We start from the raw sequence: 23389 nt of genomic DNA on the forward strand, positions 1-23389 counted from the left end.
TATCCTTGACGCAAAAGCATGTTCTGTTTTCTTAGTCTTCTACCAAATACATATTGGTAGTAGTTTAATTATTATTTATTGAGTACTACCACTAGGCTATACACAGCACAAAAATAATTGCTGTATATAAGCATAACCGATCTTTATCTGTTTCGTTATCATTATTCTGCTATCCATTTCATACCTTTTGTCATAACTTTATGTGATACAGGTTAAAAATAGTGTGATTTGAAAAAACTGACAGAAATACAAGCAAGTAAGCATCAAGAGATAATCTCATCATGTTAAAAAAACCCCAAACAACAACCCTTTTTCCAGGTACAATTAGTCAAGAGGATATAAAAACTCCACTTTAATCTCACTGAAAAATTGCACACATCTAACTAAATAGCCAGGTGCTCAAACAAGGTAAGTGTTCTAATTCTATTGACTTCAACAGTCCTTCCCTTTTTTTGTTTATTGGCACACTAATAATTTAGATTGATGTAGTGCCAAAATCTTTGCAAGTGTTGACAAAAAGAGTAACTGCAGTGTTAGAAAATTAGAGGGAGACGTGACACAAACTTGTTCCATAACCCTCACAGAAGCATACACAGGTGGAGCATGAAGGAAATATGGAAACATAAGTCACCTTTGTGTGATCTGACTCCTGGTAAATCACATCTTCACCTTGGGTTGTAAGAATGGCATACACTTAGGACTGGATTTTTTCACTGAGAATAGGGTTTGAAATGAGCAATGTGAGCTATTTTGTTGGTAAGAAATAAATTAATATGCAGATCCAGTTCCAAAATTTTCAAGGCACTATTTGTTTTGTAATAGGACAAAGAGAAAAATGCATCTGAGCATTTAGAAATCTAGATCTGTGTTAAAATGTTGTGTCTTTGTCACATATCTAGAGGTATCCTATTATTATGTTATGCCGAATTGGATATAATATGTTGCAAGGTGTTTTCATTAGCCAAAGCTGAACTGGTCCTTCTGCACACATCATCTATCTTTAAACTGTTTTAAAAAAGGTTTTTTCTGGGATCCATTTCCTAAAGGCAAGGGACCAATTTCATGATGGTATCTGTTTTGTTTTCTCTCCTCCACAGGTTTAAGTGATAACTGGGTATCCTGTTAGCTGAACAGAAATGAATAACTCAACGTACATAAACTCTTCCACTGAAAATGTGATGGCTCTGGAGAGCCCCTATAAAACTGTTGAGGTGGTCTTCATAGTCCTAGTAGCGGGGTCTCTCAGTCTTGTCACCATAATTGGGAACATCCTGGTCATGGTGTCAATCAAAGTCAACAGGCATCTACAGACTGTCAACAACTATTTCCTGTTCAGCTTGGCCTGTGCTGACTTGATCATCGGCATCTTTTCTATGAACCTCTATACCCTCTACACTGTGATAGGCTACTGGCCCTTGGGGCCTGTGGTGTGCGACCTCTGGCTGGCTCTGGACTACGTGGTCAGCAATGCCTCTGTAATGAACCTCCTCATCATCAGCTTTGACAGATACTTTTGTGTCACCAAGCCTCTGACATATCCTGTCAAGCGGACCACTAAGATGGCAGGCATGATGATCGCAGCTGCATGGGTGCTCTCCTTCATCCTGTGGGCCCCAGCAATTCTCTTCTGGCAGTTCATTGTGGGAGGGAGGACTGTCCCAGATGGGGATTGCTACATCCAGTTTTTTTCCAATGCTGCTGTCACTTTTGGCACTGCCATTGCAGCCTTCTATTTGCCTGTTATCATCATGACTGTCCTTTACTGGCAAATCTCTCGAGCCAGTAAGAGTCGGATAAAGAAAGGGAAAAAGGAAGCTGCCCAAAACCAAGATACAGTTTCCCCAAGCCTTGTCCAAGGCAAAATAGTGAAACCAAACAATAACAACATCCCAACCAGTGGGGATGGGTTGGAGCACAGCAAAATTCAGAATGGAAAAACCACTGGAGACACTGTGACGGAAAACTGTGTTCAAGGGGAGGAGAAGGAGAGCTCCAATGACTCCACCTCTGTCAGCGTGGTCGCTTCCAATATGAAAGAGGATGAAGCTGCCAAAGATGCCAGCCAGGCTTCTGCCTCCCAAGACCACCTCAAAGTGGAGAACTCCAAGCTGACATGCATCAGGATAGTCACCAAGTCCCAAAAGGGTGACTGCTGTGCCCCCATCAACACTGCTGTGGAGATCGTAGGTGCCAACGGGGAGGAGAAGCAGAATAGTGTAGCCCGGAAAATCGTCAAGATGACAAAACAGCCAGCCAAAAAGAAACCACCTCCTTCTAGAGAGAAAAAAGTGACAAGGACTATTTTAGCCATTCTCCTGGCCTTTATCATCACCTGGACCCCATACAATGTGATGGTGCTCATCAACAGCTTCTGTGCATCCTGCATCCCCGGCACTGTATGGACCATAGGTTATTGGCTCTGTTACATCAACAGCACCATCAACCCTGCTTGTTATGCGCTCTGCAATGCTACCTTTAAGAAGACATTTAAGCACCTTCTTATGTGTCATTACAAGAATATAGGAGCTACAAGGTAAAAATAATAATAATAAAAATAATAATGAAAAGAGTGAAGATGTTCAAAATTAAATCAAAAAAGAACAACAATGCCATAGCACTTTATGTTCTTCTATGGAATGTGCAATCCAGGATGTTAGTGCAAATACTGACATGGGGCATCACCTGCACCTCTGAGAACTACAGTTAAAAACATTTTTTTAAATTATTGAAAATAAGTCTTGAGGACATGAGGATATTTGAGAAATTATTCAAGTGTGTGGACTGGAGGCACAATTCCTTACTTTCTGAGAGTATTCTGCAGAAGGGCTTTAGAGTCTACGATTTTTTGTCATTCTATGTAAAATACTCGTTCTTTTCTGTTTTTTTTTTCTGTTTCTGTTTAATATGTCTTCATCTAGGGAAAAAATAATGGAATTTTAACAATAACTGTGTGGAAAAGGCATAGGAGTTTGGAAGATCTGTACATAATCCAGATGAATCATGGTAGAAATTTTCTAAGTCTCAAAGTTGTCTAAGGTTTTGTCACTGTCATGTGAGAAGCTTAATGTTAGGTAAATCACAACAAAATTTATGTTGTTTATGACACTACCATTTCCAAACTTCATCAATTCTGAAATTGTACTTATGGCCAACGTATAACCATTGCCTAAGATGTGTATCATTCAAAGTCTGCCACTTGTCCCCTTCTACGGGCTTTTGTTCTGTGATTCCTTCATTACGTCAAGATAAAAGTAAAAAAGACAGTCTCTTCCAGATTGCCACATACCAAGACTATTTCAGCATCTATGTAAACCAAAGCTTTTAAGACAATTTTATTCACTTTTTTTGTCATATAACATCCACCCATGGATTTGTCTTTTACCTCCGTCAGTCTTTTCTTCCTTTTTGTACCTTACTTGTCCAGGGCATGAAGACTGAATACCGAAAGAAGCTGTAAATTCAAAAGTCTCATCCAGTCAGCCACCATGATGGCCAAACAAAGGGCCTCAGCTGAACAATAGAAACAAGGTTATTACTAGGAAAATTGAGGTTACATCCTTTTAAAGTTGGATTTATAGATGAAAAGGCATGCTGAGGCTCAGCAGAATGAATAGTTAGTATGACTATGGTCTTGACCAGTCAAAAGATGATTCACAGTCATTTATTGAGGAAAATAATAAGATGGACTGATGTGCACACATGGATCAAGATCTGCCTAAGCTCTTACTGTGAAACCAGGGTCCTTCATAGGTATATCCTGGACAAGATGTTTACTTTGTGGAAAAGATATTGGCTGCATTGCTTTTTGTACCAGCTGGGAGCAATATTTTCACTGTAAACCAAGGGATAATGCTAATAAAAAAGCAGAGGGAAAATACTGATCACACAAAAGCAGATACTGAAATAATCTGGATGGGGGGCTGGCAGGGGTAAATTTCAAATATTATCTGCTACTCCACATCAGCTCAAATTCAGATTCTTTCTGCCTGGCAAAGAATTTTCTATTTCAATATTTGATATTTATTGTAGCACAACTGAGCACTGTGTGGATAGGACAAAGTATATCAGATTACTGAAAACAGCAATTGTCTGTGACTTATGCATATTCTAGTTACCTCCTTCCTAGTAACTCTAATTTCCAGGCCCTAGTGAAGGTAGATCTACAGATTTTGTTACCCAGAAAAGTAGTTTACTGCATAGAAAGTGTCCCAAGAGACTGTCTTCTGGAGTAAAAGCCACTTGCCAAATAGGACACAGAATCATTCTGTTATTTCATGTTACCACATTAGAGTCTTCCAAAATGCATTTCAAAATAGCTACCTTCAAGATTACAGTGAAATTAATCTTACAGACTTAAGTTTTACATTTGACAAGCTTATTGGAACACAGTGTCAAAGCACTTTGGCAATATGACAATTTTCACATTTCAAAGTACAAGTTCCTACCAGAAAGTGAAAATGAGGAGGATTAAACTGCAGTAAATTAAAGCCACATTAAACTCAGGATTAATGTGTCTTAGTATGAATTCATCGGTTTTATACTCCTAGTGATTTTGTCCTAATATATCTAAGTGTCTCCATGCAGCCAAGGATCCAATTTTGCAACCCTCACTCACTTTGAGTCTTATTTACTATCACTATTTTCATCTTCCTGCTTGTAAGGAAGAATACCTAATGATAAGTCTTGAAAAACTGAGTGCTGCTTATCTTTCAAAACTACATTCACTAGGCTTATCTTGACAGGACAAAAGAAAGACTTACATGATCATTTCTAGACCATTTCTTCTCTACGGTGTTAAAAAATCCAGATGAAAATCAAAGATAAAATCAACTGTGGTCATTTTAAAATCTTACTTCTTTAGAAAAGTTTCATAAGAAACACACCTGCTTCTTTCTTTCAGCAAGTGCTGTGGGTATCAACAGTACAGATGCTCAAATTGGGAAGTAGTGGTTTGTATATTCTTATTTAATCTTTTAAGTCCAGTTTTCCATGAGGTGTGCAAATTTTTTATTCTGACCTTTGAAGCTGTCACTTGTTCATAAATTATGAATTCCTCTAACAACTAAGGACACTTCTACAGGTTAAGAAGTGCAAGATATAGATTGCAATTACACTTTTTTGTCACATGATGTGATAACACTCAAAATACCATGCAGAAAAAAAATATTTTGGGGCCAGCATTCATGAAACAAAAACAAAAAAAAAAGAAACAAACAAAAAGAAACAAAAAGAAAAATCTTCAGTTTGAAGCTTTCTGGCACTTTTTCCTAGCACCACCCCTGTTTTTGATGACATGAGGTTATGATGCTTATGTTTGTTTTATAGTATATTTAAAAGGTTTGCAGGACACACAATTCCATGTGTTTCTGTCTTGTACCAGTTTGATTAAAAAATATTTCCATGGTACATCCACATTTGCAGCCAATTAAACAATGCAAAAATACACTACATAATGCACCTCCTCATTTACACGCAGTCATACAAACACACCCCAACAGGGTTTATATGCATGGAAAATAATCATCTAACATCCAAGATATTGCATGGGAACCTGTCCATGTTGTGCTCGCTGGCAGCTGGCGGGAGGTGCAGAGCCCAAACTTACTCATGACACTGTTTAACCTCTCCCAGAGGCAGAGAGGGAGCAGAGCCTTGTCCTGAGACACTGGGAACCTCTTGAGTCTTCAGCTGGTTGTGGCTCAGTAAGACAAAAAGTGGGATAATATTTCAGAGCCACATAATAATTTGTTGTTTTGAACAGCTTTTGAGCTATTTTGTCTTTCCTTTGTGTCCCAAATGATGTTCAGCAGGTTTCACTTCCCTTCTGAGTGATAGTTCTGCAAGATGTAGATGTCGGTCTTGAAGAGCAGTGCTCCCTGGGTACCTCCTCCAGCTTCCCCGGCTGTCACCTGTGCCACGTCGCCCCCTGCTGCTGGTGCTGCCATGTCTTCACCTTGGGCTTGGCCAGAAGATCCCAGTGGCACGTCCATACCATGTGCTGTGCTTGCCACTTTTGTTTCACATAGAAAACGAGCAAACTGCAGGTGATTTACAAGAAAAGCAAAACAAAACAAACCCTGCAGCTAGCAATTTTTGCTTTCTGTTTTTCTTCTTCTTAATCATTTCCAGAAACAGGCTAAAGCCGAAGAGCCCAACCACCCCTTAACAATAGCCCTGCTGCAACAGGATCTGTCAGGTCAGCAGATCCAGGGGAGTGACTTGTTCTGTCACAGGCCAGCTCTACCTTCATTCTCCAGGGAGAGAACAACAGCCTGAAGATATGTCAATCCAACTGGCACCTTTTTTGAGCATTAAAGTCACCTGCAGTTAAAAAAGGGAAAGAGAAAGAAGGAAAGAAGAAAGGAAGCAAGCAAGCAAGCAAGCAGCTGAAGTTGAGAAATCTATTTTCCAGTGAGGACAAAACCTGAGAAAAATTTCTGTCAGCCTTCTGCTTGGGACTTCAATTTGATTTACTAGGAATCATGCAGATCCATTCAGAGATAGCAAAGTGTTTGAACATCGCCTCATGAAAAATAGTCCAAAGCCAACAAACACATCATTATAGGTCAGATTTTCTTTCTTTTTTTTTTTGCCTCACAAATGCTCACAGGGAAAAGAGTGTTCAAAGGGACCCCAGAGATCAGTTGCTTCAAAACGTGAAGGGAACAAAAGCAAATGCTACATCTAACAGCTCTCTGTTTTGTATTTTTCTGGTAGAGGAAAACATAACGACAAGAGGAAGTGTCTCTACTGAATGTGGCTGTGGTGAGAACAGCCCACACATTGGTGAGGAAGCCGTCAGGGTGTCCCAGCTGCTCCTGGCCATTCCAGCTGGGACAGGGACAGGAGAAGATGGTCATTTTTTTTGTTTGTTTCATCGGCTGTTGGATTCAAACATACCCATGTGTCTGCTTTGCAGTGAGGCTTGCTAGTAAAAGCTCACTGACCACTTCCCTGGTTTTGATTGATTTTGATACCTGTCCTTCATTCCTATGGATGTGACGGCTGGCCCGGTGCTGCCTGCAGATACAGCTCCTGGTTTCTCCTGTGGTGCTGAGGTAGCAGACTTTTTCTCCTCAACTGGCAGCACCTCTGCTTGCCACTTCTGTTACCCAAAGCCAATCCTGGTACCAGCCTAAATAGGTAAAGCATCCTCATAGTCATTACGTGGTGCAGCTGGGGTGAGGGTGGGGGTAGCACTAAGAGTGCTGCTGATTATGTTTTCCCTTCCTCACATTACAATTATTCCAAAAAAATCTCTGGTTTTTACAAAGCAGGGTTCTCCTTGTGAGAAGCTAAATCTTAGGCAAGAAACAGCAGGAAAACATTCTGGTCCTGGGGCTGAGGGGTGTTTGCTAAGAGGTAGTGGGTTTGGAGTCTAATAGCCTTTGATATTTTAAAGATCTGCTCCTAGATGGCTCTGTACTCTCAGCTGACAGCAGTGCAAGTGACAGAAACGGAGAAGATTAAAAGAAATAAGCCTTTTTTTACCCTGGGTCTACAGATGTTTTATATAACATGCCTAGAGACACTTGCTAAGGGTGTGATTTCTATACAGTATCGTTTTTATTGTTCTTGTATATCATGAAAAGCTCTAGACTTTTAAGAAACCTTATTTTTTTTTTAAATTTACAGAAAATCCTTCCCTGAAGGAAGCTGATAGATGGTCCTTAATTTGCTGTGGCTTCTTTTCTCATTTCTCTGCCTGTCTTTCCTCTTTTGTCACAGTCTTGACAAAAAGCTTTCCTCCCTCACTTTAACAAGGATTTTGCCTATGTTTCAACTACAGGTGTGCAGTTCCTTTTGCCTTTCAGGCACTGTGAATGCTGGCATTCAAATTCTTTAACCCTTCCAAAATACTGCCTTGCCTAGCATGCAGATCCCCATCCACTGAAGCCCAAACTACTATGGGGAGTGACAAGTTCCATAAATCTTTTCTGCATGGCTTTTAAATTGGAAGTAAAAAAAAACCCTCACATGAAAAAGAGACAAATCAATTCTTCTCTTCCCCAGTTTTGTCATCTCCATATTAGAAATAACACTGGACAATGGCAAAGAGTTAACTTGTAGTGGAATATCATGCGGCAACATGCACAGATTAATTTAATGCCCTGTGCAATGTTAAGGCAGCCCTCCTTTCCCTTGAATCCTCTTTCATTCCTGTGCTTACTAGCAGAGTACTCAGTGAGAAACAAAGTCTAAGAATGTAATTATAGCAAGGCTGAGTTGGACATGAATCATTTACCACAACCAATGCAATCATTCCTCCTATACTTTTACTGCCCTCCTTTTGCTATAGCCTCTTGCTACACTGTGGAACTACTGGGTTATACAAGCGTTATCAGTCCTCCCAGGCCTCATATTTCAGGATACTGGGTAGATTTGTTATACACACTTCTTTCCAGTATTAACCACATAAAGAGAAAAAATTCTGGTGTAATTTTACCTTCCAAAGCTCTGCATAACCTGAAAAGTGCCATTAGGTAACAACTCTTCTTCAACTCTTCAGTTTCTTTTTTCTTTCCTTTTTTAAAAATTTTGTTTTGTTTTTTTCAACTGTACCTGCCAAGAAGCACACAGAAACTTTTCTTTGAGATGTCCCAAAGTTCTCTGACTCTCTGTGAGAAGTGGCTGTGGCTGGTCTGTGAGTCAGTGTGATCACAGCCCGTGCTACAGTGGCCTTTGGAAGGAAGGATTTCACTGGATGTTAAATGCTTGGACTGTCTTACCTGACAGCACTGAAGAAAGCACAGGGGGACAAGCTTGGCCTATCCTGACTTGTGAAGGGACAGACAAGGTCACGGTTGGATTACTTTTCTGCTCCACCCAGCTCATGTAGGCTTGGGCAGGGGGTGGTTTCTGCCCCTGCTGAGGCTCTGTCTGTACACCTACACCCCAAAGACAGCCCTTCTCTAAAGCACATCATTGTAGCAGTGGTAGTAATAATAATAATAAAAACACTGGTGAGAGTGCCACGGTTGCCAGTAAACAGACTTCCTTATATCTTATCCCTTAATTCTGGTGCCACTTTGCAGAGGTGGTTGGTAAGTTAGAGACTCACAGTCTGTAAATACCTTTAGATAGTGTGTTTTAACATGACCAACACCATATCTTGACTGTATAAAAAATAATACATTATGTGTAATACTATCCAGATAAGATTATAATGTAAATATATCTACAATGAATGTCCAATTACTCTTCAAGCTCTATGTATGAGAAAGAACCTCATCTCTTCTTGAGACTTTTTTTAACTTAAAGGAAAACCTGTTATTTATTTATACAAAAAAACCAACCGCATTCTTTTCTTCAAAAGAAAATACTACTGCAAGAAAGAAGGCAATGCATTATGTCTATGTGATATTCAAAATCATATGGTAAAAATCGAGAAGTGAGGACCTTACAAGTCGGGGACTGGTCAAATTCTTGATGCCGTACATTTGATCTCATATAAATAAGATAAGCACAAGTTTATGGTTAGCTGTGTAAAGCTGATCCACTTGATTGTATATACATTATAGATATATATTTATATATGCTGTATAGTTATATACATATTATACACAAAATTCATACAGTGAAAGCAAAGTTTGATAAAGTCACATTAGCTGGGAATTTGGATGTAACATTGTGCTCCATTTGGAAGAAAAACACCTGTGTTATTCAACAACATTAAAATATGTTACGCAGGATGAAGGAAGAAGGTGCTTCATCAAAACAACTCATGAAGGTCTGAGACGATGAGGGTTTGAAATATTTTGAGGACACAACTAAAATTACATGCAATATATGTGTATGTACTTCTGCTGAGTTGTATTCCTAGTTAAAGCATTGCATTAAACAGCGAATTATAACAATAATAAAAATGGGTTTGTATGTGGTATCTTTTTTTTTTTAACTGAGTGAAATAGCCTGTGAAATATGAAACTGAAATAGTAAGTGGAGAAAAATAGTTTCCCTACAGTAGCCACAGAGCTGTGAGACTGTTTCTGCCATCCATGTGTTAAAATGGAGTAGGTAAGAGACTTTTGTAGCCACCCTCTTACATCAAAGCAAAACAAATTTTTAGTTAATTATGAGGGGAGATTGCACCACTAACAACCAAATGTATTTTGAGCAACCTTTGCCTTACAAATGCAAATCTAGCTGCATGGCATACCTAGAAAGCTTCTGGGAGTAGGAATAAAAGACATAGGTTGCATATCTTCAGCTCCTCAGGATCTCAAGATTCAGTGTCACTCCCACTTCAGGAGCAGACAGGGCTCCGATACAGCAGAGGAAGCCAGTGGTAGTGACTGGGGACCATTCATGCCCAGGTAAATCTGACTTTTGGTGCACAGTCAGTCTAGCAATTTGACAAGTGATTTAAGAGTGGGTCTCTTGGGCATAGTGGGTGCATCAGCTCTGTCAGGATCAGGAAACTTCAGCTTGGCCACTCCAGAATGGAAAGAAGTAATTTCAGTGAGGTGGCCTACATTGACTTATTTTTTTCTAATTTTTTTCCTTTGTTATTACTTGAGGATTTTCACTGTTTCCACCTTCTCAGGCTTTTATACCTTTGTCTTCTCTAAGACTTCCCACCACTGCCATTTGCTCTGGTGTTTCTTCAGTCCAAGCTCACCTCCAGCCATTTCACCAACTTCTTGCCCATATGCTTTCCACAATGAAAGCCAAAAGAGACACTTTTTCACCTGCCTTTTTCTCAGAACTATCAGATAAATTTATGTGTTTTAATATATCCTTTGCTTGCCCTGTATTTAGGTCCCTTGCACTCTGCAACACATACACTCTACTGATAGGCTGTAAGGTGGGAAAATACTATTATGTCTCTGTCATAGATGACAGTCAAAAGCCACTTGTCAAGATCACAATAGAGGCACAAATAGGTAACTGAAGTCTGTTTTTCTAAGACACAGTATACTTATTTCTGATTCATCTCTTCCCTTCAAAGAAGAGATTACCAGTTTCAGACCCTGCTATGCTAACCCATCACATTACAGACCACATGCATAACTCAAATTGTCAATATGCAGTCCAAATAATTGTCTCTCACACACACTATAACATCCTATAATTGCCAACATATGGCTTCAGGAGGGCTTCAAGATGCCAATGATGAGAGCTTTAACAGATGGAAGAGGTTTCTGCAAATACTATGGTTAGCTTCCAGATGGGTGGAGTTGCCAATCCTGTTTGCAACACAGCACAGCAGGCCAAGACTTAATCCCCTGCTCTATATGTTTTGGAAAGCAGAGCCTGAAAAAATCCTTTGTCCAGCATGCACAGTTTTTTATTTGTGTGTGTTTAAGTTCACGTAACATTAAGAAAGCCCACAACTAAGGGTACCTGTAAATTCAGAGCACTGAAGCTAAACTTTTGCCTTCCCAGACAAGGTTTAGGTACATTTCACTGACCACACATATTTTCAAAACTTTGTTGCCAGAGTTGATTGCACACAGGGGAAAAGGGACGTGGCTGCTGCCAAACTGCTCATCTCCCTGCCTAAGCCATACACTCAGACTCATAGCTTTGCTGCTAGGCTGTCAACAAGGTTACCTTTTATCTTTAAAAGAGTAGAATCACATTCAAGCACAATAAAAATTGCCACCTCAACCTCCATGTACAGCCAGTCATATTTGCAGTTAATGCAATATTTAATAATATTCATCCTCTCCCCTCTGGAGAGACACCTTTAGACAATTTGCCCCAGACCAGAAGTATATTCAGTGGTTCCCTCTGAGAGCTTTTATTACAGAAAAAATTGTAAAGTGTGACTACCTAATTCTCCCCGAGTTCTGGCAACACCCTGAGAAAATCGATACAGAGAAATGCTGCTATTCTCTAAATCCATTGGCTTTGTTTCTGGCCTTTTGACAACCATTATGTGCACCATCTAGACCCAGGAACCTACTTGGCAGCACTAGGAAATTGACTTTGCTTCCTTCTTCTCAATGGAGCTTGCCAGCTTTGTTTCTACCAACACACAGAACCAGGGAGAATAATGAAAACAGTAAGAATAATTTCAAAGAAATGGAGAGACAAATATACCTCTTTCCTTCTGCCCTCAGTCTGTGCTCCATCTTTCCCCCCTTCTTCCTCCCATCCCTTGCTCCTTCCTTCCTTCCCCATCCCTGTCTTCCTCTCCTGTCTCAGAAGTGCCTCACCTCTGCAGGTTTTACTCTCTCATTAACAGTTTGCTAAAGGTGCTGAATAAATCACTATGAGAGCAAAGCCTTTGGCTTAAAAATGTGAAGCAATGTAGGAGGGAAGGAGGCAAGGAGGAATGCCTCAAAAAGCTCTTGAGTTAATTCATTTACGTTTAGAGCCTAAAGGCTTTCCTAGGCTCCCATCATAATCACTACTATGATTTTACCTGCAGTTGAAAAAACCCTCAGAAGAAGGGCTGAGTGGGGGTGATTGGATCCATATGGCACAGGAGCAATATTCCCAAATGGAAGCGTTACTGGTGGCAGCTGCACCAAATCATTTTCTGGGAGTATGGGCACAAAGGGTCTGTAGCATTGTAAAATTCTTCCTGCTAAATTCCAGAATAAAAAAGAATAGGGAGCAAAGTCAAAGAAGTTACATCCCTCCAGCACAGAAGATATAGCTCAGCTCCCCTTACAGATTGGAAGACTAAGAAGTGCCAGTAGCCAAAAGGAGCAAAATTTCTCTATAGAAGTCACATTCTTTAGCATAAATTAAGATACTCCCGGGTTGTCTGGCCAAGCCGTCATTCTGGGTAACAAGGGCTAAGCTACTGCCAAAGATTTCTTGTGTTGCAACAGGAGAGTTAGACTTCAACTTTCCTGCCAGGAGCCAACAGATAAGGATGAGAGCAGAAGTCAGTGTACATAGGCTTACTTATTAAAATAGTGGATGTTCTATAGAAAATATAAACTAGACATTTCAAATACAGACAGATTTTGTTAAGCTGTATTCCTAAAATGAAAAATAAAGAACCCAAAAGTTTCCAATTATTTTAATTGGTATATTTTTCATTACATGTATGGAAAATAAAAACTTTAATTTTAAATAAGGGAGGGGGAATGCCTTCTGTTTGGTGGATTTCACATCGTGCTGAGAAGACATGAGCTAGACAATTACAAAATAATGGAGTTGGCTGAGAACTTTCCAGTGAAACTTCTTTCCACTGTGAAATACTTATTTGTTAGCTTCTGTTTGTTCATTTGTTTGTTGTTTGGTTTTGTTTTTAATAGGATGCAGCCAATTTCGATGGATTGCCTGCTTTTGAAATGTTCTAGGGAAAAAAAATCCAACTTGTCTTAAAATAGTATCATAACTTTTTTTAAAAGAAGTCCATTTTTGGTTCAAATACCTTCCATTCAGGAAGCATAGATACAAAAAAAAAAATCAATATGAAAAATGAAAAGGCTTTTAAAAAAATGTATATTGGTTACCCAGTCTTAGCTGTGTGGAAGGAAGGAGGTCATAAAACTCTTCAGATATTGACTGTCTAGCAAATTTTTAGAGAGGAAAAGGGAGCATCCTCTCACTCACCTGCTCATTATCAGTTTCATTTGTGCAATGGGCACAAGAGCCCTAATCTGCCATCACTGGGCATACAACAGTGTCTGTACACAATGGTCAGGGAGCCATTTACTAGTGAAAATACCTCTTAGGCATGTGCTTGCAACATTGGCCTAAAATCCTGTGCAAACCTTGCTTTCCTCCATTGCTAGCTCACCTGAGGGATGTTTTGGGCGGCCAAGCACAGGGTGTCAGGGAGGGCTGCACATCAGGGCAGAGCACTGGAATCGGTCCTGCTTGGGCAGCACCTGAAGAAATCGCCTATAACAGAGCTAAAAATAGATGTTGGTGACAAAGCCAGCTGAGTGCTGCTACTCAAACACCTCATTGTAAATTTGCACAGGGCCAGGGAGAGGCTGTATGACTTATACACAGCCTTGAGCAGAGGACAGCAAAGAGACACGCTATACTAAACCAAGCATAAGCAAATTTCCATAGCACTTCACAGAGGACAGAAATGTCCATGTTTTTTGTTTTGGGCATGCTTGTGTCATACTCCAGATAATCAGCATGATTATGTTTTTGTGAACACTTACAGAAGTGCTACTCTAATACTTCAGACCTTACAAATGGGAACAATTTTAAAAAAGGGAGAAACATATTTTTAAAATATAAATTGTAAAATACGTGTCAACCCCTGTGCAGACACAGTTCAGAGTGGAAAGGGTTGAAAATTGAAAGTCAAAGGTGTTTGCAAAGAAATATGGAGCCACAGCAGGAAATGAAGGTGATGTTCATCATGCTTCATCTGTCAAAAGTAGGGCATCCGCCTAGGGGCATCATAGAAACATAATTTTCTCTATAACAGGTTCCTTATTTAAATGGGTTGAAGGCCACTTTGGATACAGTTGTTTCTGCCTATACTGATGAAAGCGAGAGCCAGGGGGACTATCTCAGAAGACCTTTGAACAGTTACAGTTAAATGAGATTCTTCCCAGCCCAGGTGTGCACAGCCCTGGGGCTTCGGTCTTTGTTAGATTTTATAGATGCAGCTGTAACAATAATTATAGTAACTGGTATTATGCTGGGGAAAAAAAAATACTGCTTAATGATTAGTTAGTTGCTTGTGGTTACAGAGTCACAATCTCAGATGTACTTGTCCTGACATGGGTTGTGCAATGGACAAGATAAAAAATAGAGATGGGAGGAAAGGAGTGAAATCCCTTATGCAAAGTTGCAAGCTGCATGGAGGGGGAAAACAAATTTAATTGGTTCTTGTGCCTTTGCTCTGCATCCAGAAGTATCTTTAGTCTACATCCCTCTGGGAGAACATTTGGCTCTTATAACAACTACTGCTGATGCTGTGATGTCCAGTTTTGCATGTCCTTGAACACAGCAGAGCCACCTTTGAGATGTTTTCCAAGGGCATAGGAGAACAGTCTTATTTCCTTGCTTTGATTGCAGTGGTCATGGCTAGTATGGAGCTGCCCTCCTCATCCTCCACAAAGGCTCTTCAAGTGAAGTGAACAAAGAAATATGGCAAAGAACTCCGGCTTGGTGCAGTGCAAGCTGAAAAGAGCAGAGCAGCACTGCTCTGCTAACATTGTCTGACATCCCCATCACGTTAGCTCCCCTCCATCACTCCCGATTAGCATGAATCTTACCAAAGGTGCTGGGAAAGTCACTTTGCAATAACATTACCGCATATGAATACTAACCTGAAATGATAGGAGCCTTACAAAAGAAACTGCTAATCTGATTGCAAAGGCCTAACGTGACAAAGCCCCAAAGGACGAGGAAGAGACAGGCAGCAGTTTCCATGCACTTTTTCCATTTCCATCCTCCCCTCTCTCTCCTACTCTACGTTTTGTGCAGAAGGGACAAAAAAATAACAGACTTGGATTAAATTCTATACAATCCACTGCACTTCCTGTTATGCTGGACACTTAGGTTGTGACTGCAATGGATAAGCAATAAATATACTAAACAATTAAAAAAAAATGCCATCCTTGGTCGTTTGTTGCCAGGAGAAGCCCTGAGACTCTAGTTTAAAGTAATTTCAGTTGCATAGCCTGTCTACTGCTGTATTACCTTTTTCCTGCTCTTCAAAGTTATCTCCACCAAGAGGCTTATTCTCCATTAGGTTGTGGGCCTAATCATGAAACAGTAATTCCTCAGGAGCCCAGATAATGCTGATTATCTTCTAATGAGATAAAGTACCTCTCATCTCTAGGTCACTGCCTTGAAAACATCTCCAGCTCCTCAGTGGCTAAAAGTGATCACAGTCTGTTGATGACAAAATACGTTAATGGTGGTGGCTACTGCTTCCACAAAGCAAAGCACTTAAAGGAAGAAGCTAGATGAAAATGTATAACTTAGGGAGGGAGAGCTATGTTTTTTATCCTTGATTTCTGCTATTTTTCAGCAGGTCAGCAGCTCATCTGAAACAAATTTAAAACTAACATTCAACCCAGGGCAAATATAAGCCCAGGAACAGTTTTTGAATGCATCTCGCCTATATATTTCTTAAGAAATTATATTAGTGTGAAACTTTTTTTTTTCCGCAGTATCATACCTGTAGTGAATTAAGCATCGGTAAAGAAATTCAAAATGGAAACAAACAAACAATCAAAAAAAATCAGTAAAAATGAAAGTTTCATTTAACACAATTCCATCATTTTTTCATCATTTTTTGTATGTATTTCTATATGGTGTTCAGACATCAGTGGAAGTCATGCACCATATAACGTAAATTTTTTAAATAAATTTCTTTTTCAGGATTTCTCATTTCATAAGAAGATGTAGAAACAAGTTTTTGTTCCAAGCTTAAACAAAATGACATAAAAATTTCCTAGTCTTCCATGAATTGAAAAACTATATTTCAATGTCAATTCATGTCATGTCTTCCATGAATTGAAAAACTATATTTCAGTGTTTGCTCAAAGTGAGCAAACCTCTTCAGCAGAAGTGAGCAATACCAAGCAGGTCTCATTTCCCCTGTGCCCATACTTGTGACATAAGAAGTTTTTGTTCCAAGCTTAAACAAAATGAAATAAAAATTTCCTAGTCTTCCATGAATTGAAAAACTATATTTCAATGTCTCTATTATTTGCATGCCTTCTTCATATGCATATACACATATATGTACAACTAAAATATTTTTCAGTCTCATTGAAAAAGTTGAAGACCAGGGTGTTGACATGCTGGATATTATATAAAAGCAGGCACAGAAGCTGAAGTATAAACTATATAACTACCATCTCCTTACTACAAACATTTCTTTCGAGATTTATATTATAATTTGTATTCAATGTAATTGTGCAGTGAGCAGGGTTTCAGCAGATGAAATAAAGACATCTACAATTTTAAACCTCAGGAAAATGCTGAAAAGCTGTACCATTTCCCTGTATGGAGCACAGATGTTTGCAGTCCTATTTTCATTCTGTTCCTCATCTGGGAGGAGGTCGCTCAGCACAAACACCCAGGCTGTCCTTCATGCCTGGTGCAAATGTGCCTCTCCAGACATCTGGGAACAATGGACCCCTGTAAGGGTCTATGCCAGCTGATGAAGGGCAAGAAAGACCCTTGTAAGGCAAGAGGGGAGCCCTCCACTCTACACAGCCCAAGTGCCAAATTCCCTGCGCTGCCCTGTTTCAGGAGCACAGCTCTATGTATTGGTCAGCACAATACAGCTGTCCGCCCACGTGGATATTAACGGATAATAAACAGCTCAAGAACCCACAAACAGCATTTTTCTTAGTAAGTACCAGCCTGGAATCACTTAAATAACAAGAAGGGCTCTAAGAAGTACCATCAATTGCAAAAGTTATTACACTCTCAGGATGTGTCGCTGAAAACTCCCACACACAGCAATCAGATGTCAAATGATGCTGTGTCTTACTCAGGAGCTTTGAGCAGGGTCAGTGCCCCTTGTAGGCACTATGCAGTGCTAAGCTGCATTCCTGTGCAGAGCCATCAGCTCCCCAGGTTCCTCCCTGTTTAGCAACCTGGATTGACTACTGCATGATCTTGAAGAGCGAGAGAGAAAGCTAGAACAGCCTGAAAGGAGAACGGAGAACAAAGCACAGAAAAAAAATTATCTACAACTGGCTTCCAGTAAGGAGCAAACCCTGTTTACTGGCCAAAAAGCCCCCAAATGTTGTGTACCTTTCAGGTGAGGTATGAGCAAACATGCACTATCCTATTTTCACTGCTTCATTTAATAGCTTACTGTTGGTATATATAAAAAAGGCAAGGATACCAAAATACAGAGCAAATTCAACTGATTTTAAGACCTATGCAAAAAAGAACTACATAGATATAACATTTATGTTCAGGAAAAAGCAAGACAAATTTTATTTTCCTGGTTGTTTTACTTAGCAATAAACAAGTTATTTTAAGTAGTCCCACCTGTGTTCTGTAATGTAAGGCAACTTCCATCCTGGCTTTATCACATTTCTCATAGTGAGATTGTAATGGGCACATCAGAATGGAAAGGTGATTGACTTCAGGTCACCAGTCTACAGCAAGGGGGAAAAGCGAGCAAACGTCTTCAGCAGAAGTGAGCAATACCAAGCAGGTCTCATTTCCCCTGTGCCCATACTTCTGACATAAGAAACAAATAGTCCAGAAGTTTCAGAAAGAATTATAATACAGGGAGACAACAAAACATACCCAACTTACCTATACTTTTGGCCAAAAGGACAGAGGAGCAGCCATACAAAATGGCAGAGAAAAATATTCTGCTTAAATGACTGAAGAAGAAATTGCACGATAGCTGAGCAAGGACTTTAAGTATGTAAGTATGACTTTGAGTATGTAAGTACGACTTTGAGTATGTAAGTACTGGCTGCAGGTTCCCTGTGAGTAGTAGGACCACAGGTGGAGGGTTAGGTAGAGGATTGATGAAACATCCCCAGTGCCTAAATACTTGCAGCTGCATTGTTAGAGCTGCCTCTGCCCACTGAGTGCTGACCAACGAGGCTCCCCATTCATTCCCAAGCTCTGCTGGGACCCAGAAACTCATAAACCAGTATTCCACTGCCTGTCTGGCCTGAGACAATACATGTTCTTGAAGCAAACCTCCCAGCTGGGCTCTGCTGAGTGACCCACTGTTAGTAGCCCTCCCCCATGACCATTGCACTTGAGCAGAGTGTGTCAGCCTGGGCTCCCGTGCCCCTGGAGGGATGGATGCAGGACAGTGCCTCCCAGCCATGCTCCACACTGGCAGTGAGACCCAGCCATCAGCAGTGCCTTCTCATTCTCCTAGCTGAACTTTTCCTCCTTTCCAAGAACTAATTAAATCAGTCTGGAGTAAAAGTATGACTCCTTACCCACTGGATACCTGATGTTAGGATACTCAGCTGGGGCAGCAGATACCTGTGGATGGCTAGATATTAGCTGGGCCACCCACCAGCACTGACTTTTCCCCTTTCTTTCAGTGCTCCAACCACAAATTTAGGTGATCACTCTGTTTAGCCCAATAAGCAGAAGAGTTTTAGATTAATCAGTTGGTCTTACAGGTTCAAATGGAAAATGGATGCTTGGATCTTCTTGGACATGACAGACAGGGAGGCGAACCAAGGTTTTATGGAGCTAGGCAAGTGTTTCTGGACCACTAAAGTATTGCTTCAAACCTGAGAAATAGGCAGCAAACTGGCGCAAAGTCGCATCTAGGAATACAAAGTAGAAGAAAGTGTTCAATTTTATTAAGCGCTCTTATTTTCCTCACTATCTCCAGTTAACCAAAATAAGCACCTCCTTCCCAGTAAATCAGCTTTCAGGTCGTCTTCTCCCAGGAACTCTGTTCCTGAAAAAGGGAGCTTTTCAGGGCCCTGTCATTGAAGGGAAGCATACCAAAAGGTCTGGCACTGCAGTGCCTAGCTCCTTCTATGGCTCTGAGTTTATTAATGAGGTAGATGGATGTTTTGAAGGTCTGCATCTGAACACATCCCAGGAGGTCCACTCCTATCCATGACAAATATTGGAAGCAATTCAAACCCAATCGTATAACTACAGAAGTAGTTATATATACTGGAAAAAAGTTATATATAACTGGAAAAAAAGTTACTGGAAAAAAGTTACGCTTTCTTTCAGTGCTCCAAGAAAACAGTATATTCCTCATGACACATTCATCATTACAAATGTATCTGCAGCTGAAAATGATTGTTGCCTGCTGTTTAATCAGAGAAAAATGCATTGCAACAATAAATCATTCCCGTGGACGAGTTTCACAGGTGGGTCTCTCAGCTGGGGACCCCAGGCTGCCACCCAGGATGCTCTGCCACCTGTCCAATGCTTCAGGCTCTTGAAATCAGGATCCAATGGGGTTTCTTCAGCCTTAGAAGAGGGATGTTTTGTATGCAGCTCTGCAACCTGGTTTGCTAGCCAGTCACAAACACAAGGTAGGCTAATAAGAATTACAAACAGAAACAGGTCTGATAGTGGAGATGATGAATCAAGTCAGGTTTCATTGCTCAGCACTTTTTTTTTTTAAATTAAAATGAAGCTCTTGATCTCACCCAACACTCCCCAGCCCTTCCATCCTTCCTCTTTCCTCTTCTCCCATCCTTCAGCTTTTACCTCAGAGAAAGATCTAGTAGCAACCCTTCACCTTGTGCTGAGGGGCACAGGCTTCTGGAGTCACAGAGATGCCAGCAGTGGTGCTTTCACTGTGCAAGAGAATGCATTTGAACAGGAACTTGCTTCCTTGTAGGCAGTTATCTTCCTCAAAAACAAGTTTCAGAGGTTATGAGACCCCTATTCATCTTTAGGAGTATCTGAAATGGGATGCCAAAACAGAGGTGGATTCTGAACCCTTTTTCTCTTCTGAAGTCTCAGCATGCAAATTTTTGAAAATAATGAGTTTAGGTGATTACTACAGTCTTCCAGCTGAGATGTTTTTTAGATGGCACTAATTATTTTAGAAATAAAACAACAGTTCAGGCAGAGACTCAGATAATCCAAAGCATGTACTGAACCTTCTTTGAAACTTAATCCATTCGCAAGCTTCTCATTTTACACTGGATGAAGGAATGTTCAAAAGAAATGTATTTTTAACACTGTGTTAGATTCACCACACAGTTAGAAAGCATGAAGGATGTCATTCCAGAATGCCATCTCTGGGGTTTTAGGTTCACCAGCTCTCCATATTCTTAGGAGCTTTCCTCATCTTTGCCGTGGTTATTAGAAAACAAAGAAGAGGATGCTTTGAAAACAACTCAGCATGCATTTATAGTTAAAATCTTCATATAATCTTTTTCTTTCATCTCTGAGGAAAGTTGCTTGGATGTATCTCTGCATAACCTTTGCAACTGTCCTATAAAATCTCAGTGAAAAAAGAGTGAAATCGGGCAAAATAATCTGTTTCCTGTGCAGAAATCATCATTGATACTGGTGAGATTCAGCATTAGTGTTCTCTTGTAACCAGCTATAACCTTATTCAGCACTGAGTTGGTCTGATACCAGTTTGCCTCCATCATTTGTCTTTATCGTGGCAATTTGCTACTCTTTATTAAGTATAACTAATGAACATTCGCATAAACAAGAATCTATATTTTTTTTTCTGTCATGTCTCTAGAACCAAGACTGCTGCTTAGCAAATCTTCAAAGAAGAAAGCTGGCATGTGAGCCCAGGGCCTGTGTGCCCTTCAGTACAGGGAAAAGTACCAGAGAGTGAGTTCTCTCAAAATCCTGTCATTTGAGCTCAGATGACAAAGTACAGACTCTTTCAGGGCTGGAATGAAAAATACATATTTTAGTCAAGCAAAGCTATTTGTCTAATGTGGCTCAGAAACTATACCTGGGAAATAAGAAAGCCAAAGTTTTAGACTTAATAACGGAAATATTTTCATGAAAATGTAAAAAAAACCCCAAATTTTGAAAAATCACCTATATTATATTTTAGTAAATGGAAAATGTAGCGGGAGGAATGGACAAACAAGCTTTTTTCATTTAAATAGATTTTGACAGGCTGTCTAGTGATATGTCATTTTGTTTAACCTAATATTTTTATTATTATAATTCACAGTAATTTATGAGTCAGGAAAAGTTACTGCAGAATTTTATTGAGAAAAGACTAATATGATCACTTAATCTGACCTTCTGCATAAGACAGACCATGGGATACCATGAGGCGATTCCTACAATAAGTTCAGAAATTCCACTTGAATTAAAACATATTTTATAGAAAAACTTTCTGCTGAATCTTGAGACAGTTTAAAAAATCCTGGTTTAATGACAGCAGTTGCTGGTAGATATAATCCACTTCTCTAAAAGATGCTTCAGTGATTGATTATTCTTATCTTAAACATTTGCCATTGATTTCTGTTCTGAATCTGAGTAGCTTCAGCTCCCAACCATGAGAGCCTTTTTGCAGTTTTTTATGCCTTCAGAAGGTTAAAATATTGTCTCCTAGTAAATCTGTTCCTCTTATAGGCACTTATCTACTGTTAACAGGCACCATTTACCTTTAAAGATAAACTAAAAAGTCTGAATGTCATGAGTTTTTGTAGTAAAGAAGATTTTCCAGGACTCCAATATTTCTTGTAGCTCTTTTCTAAACATTTCAGCTTGCCAATATGCTTTCTTAAATATGAAATAGAGCTGCTTGTGAATACTGTTTTATTTGAAACACCTTTTCTCAATGAAAGCCAAAGCTTTCCATGGAAACATATTGATTTACAGGAGATTTCTTAACTGCCTCAGAATTAGACCAACAATGAAAATATTTTCCAGGCATGTGGCTTACACATGTTCAAGTCATACCAGTTCAAAGCAGAGATCTTCCATCTTTAGTTCCTGTAATCTGAGGGATTGACCTAATCACTAAAACAGCAGTGTTCTACGTTGCAGTTGGAGTTATTGCAGTTTTTGTAACTCAGTGAAGCTCAGACCCAAAATGAGAAAAATAGTAGTTCATAATGTGTGGTAAAATACCCCTCCTGCCACCACTCCTGATGTGAAAATCTTGTGTTCAAATCCTTGGTCCAAACCCAGCAAAGCAGACACCCACAAGGATTAAGCCATGACCTGGTAGGCAGCACCACCATCTGGGTGTCCTTCTGAGAGACTGTCCAAGACGACAAACATGCCCAGGCCCTGCTGCAGCACTCCCATGCGATGGAAGTTTCGCGGTGGCGGGGAAAAGAGGCAGCTGTGGCTTAGGACCATCAAGGAGGCTCAAATGCACAAGGTGCCAAGATGTACCCAGGCTTCAAGACACCCTGCGGGGCACTCAATCCAGCCACTTGAATTTAAGTCCACGATGGCCCAGGGGAGCAGTACCACTACTTGTCACAGGTTAGTTTGACTTCCTTTGTGTTCTCTAGCTTTCACACAACAAAACTCAAACAATATCAGTTTGCAGGACTAAAAACAATGACTATGCCTTGAAACACCCTGCAAAACCAGATTTCCTGCTTTTCAGATAATCTTGGTTTTAGATACAAAAGCAGTATACGGTTTTGCTACATATGGTGGTAACCACCTCTGCTTCTGATTGATCTTTATTTACACAATGACTGTATAGACTCTTTTCTTGCTACTACATCATCCTTAGAGCTCATGTTGCAATGATTATCCACTCCGATCCTTCAGTCCTATATCTCATCATGCCTTTTAAAATACAGCCTTCTTATATAAATATGGCCTACAATTTTAATTCGTAGATGAATAACCTTGCATTTAGCTGGATTAAAAAAATATGTTTGTTCTTCAGCTGAGCCCCCTGTGCTGTCATCAACCTACAGCTTTGGAAAGTTTCCACACATCTCATCCTCCCAGCTGGAGACAAGATTTCCTAAGCAGATGTGACTGAGGAAACAGAGCAAAGGGAAAGGGATAAGGACAAAGAGGAAGAAAACAGGAAATCTAGGGAGATTTGCCCTTCCTTACATAT

General features: G+C 40.0%; 1 protein-coding gene across 1 annotated transcript; it reads left to right on the forward strand.

Annotated features, from left to right (window-relative positions):
- Nucleotides 1-1136: 1136 nt before the first annotated feature.
- CHRM2 (cholinergic receptor muscarinic 2) lies at nt 1137-2537 on the forward strand. Its single transcript, XM_065653880.1, has one exon. It carries the CDS (start codon nt 1137-1139, stop codon nt 2535-2537), a length of 1401 nt encoding a protein of 466 aa, XP_065509952.1.
- The last annotated feature ends 20852 nt before the right edge of the window (nt 2538-23389 follow it).

Source organism: Caloenas nicobarica, chromosome 1 (genome assembly GCF_036013445.1).
Source record: "Caloenas nicobarica isolate bCalNic1 chromosome 1, bCalNic1.hap1, whole genome shotgun sequence".
Taxonomy (NCBI): Eukaryota; Metazoa; Chordata; class Aves; order Columbiformes; family Columbidae; genus Caloenas; species Caloenas nicobarica.

Bases quoted from the DNA above. Each gene is read 5' to 3' on its own strand.
- CHRM2 (XM_065653880.1), top strand. From the start codon at position 1,137: ATGAATAACTCAACGTACATAAACTCTTCCACTGAAAATGTGATGGCT.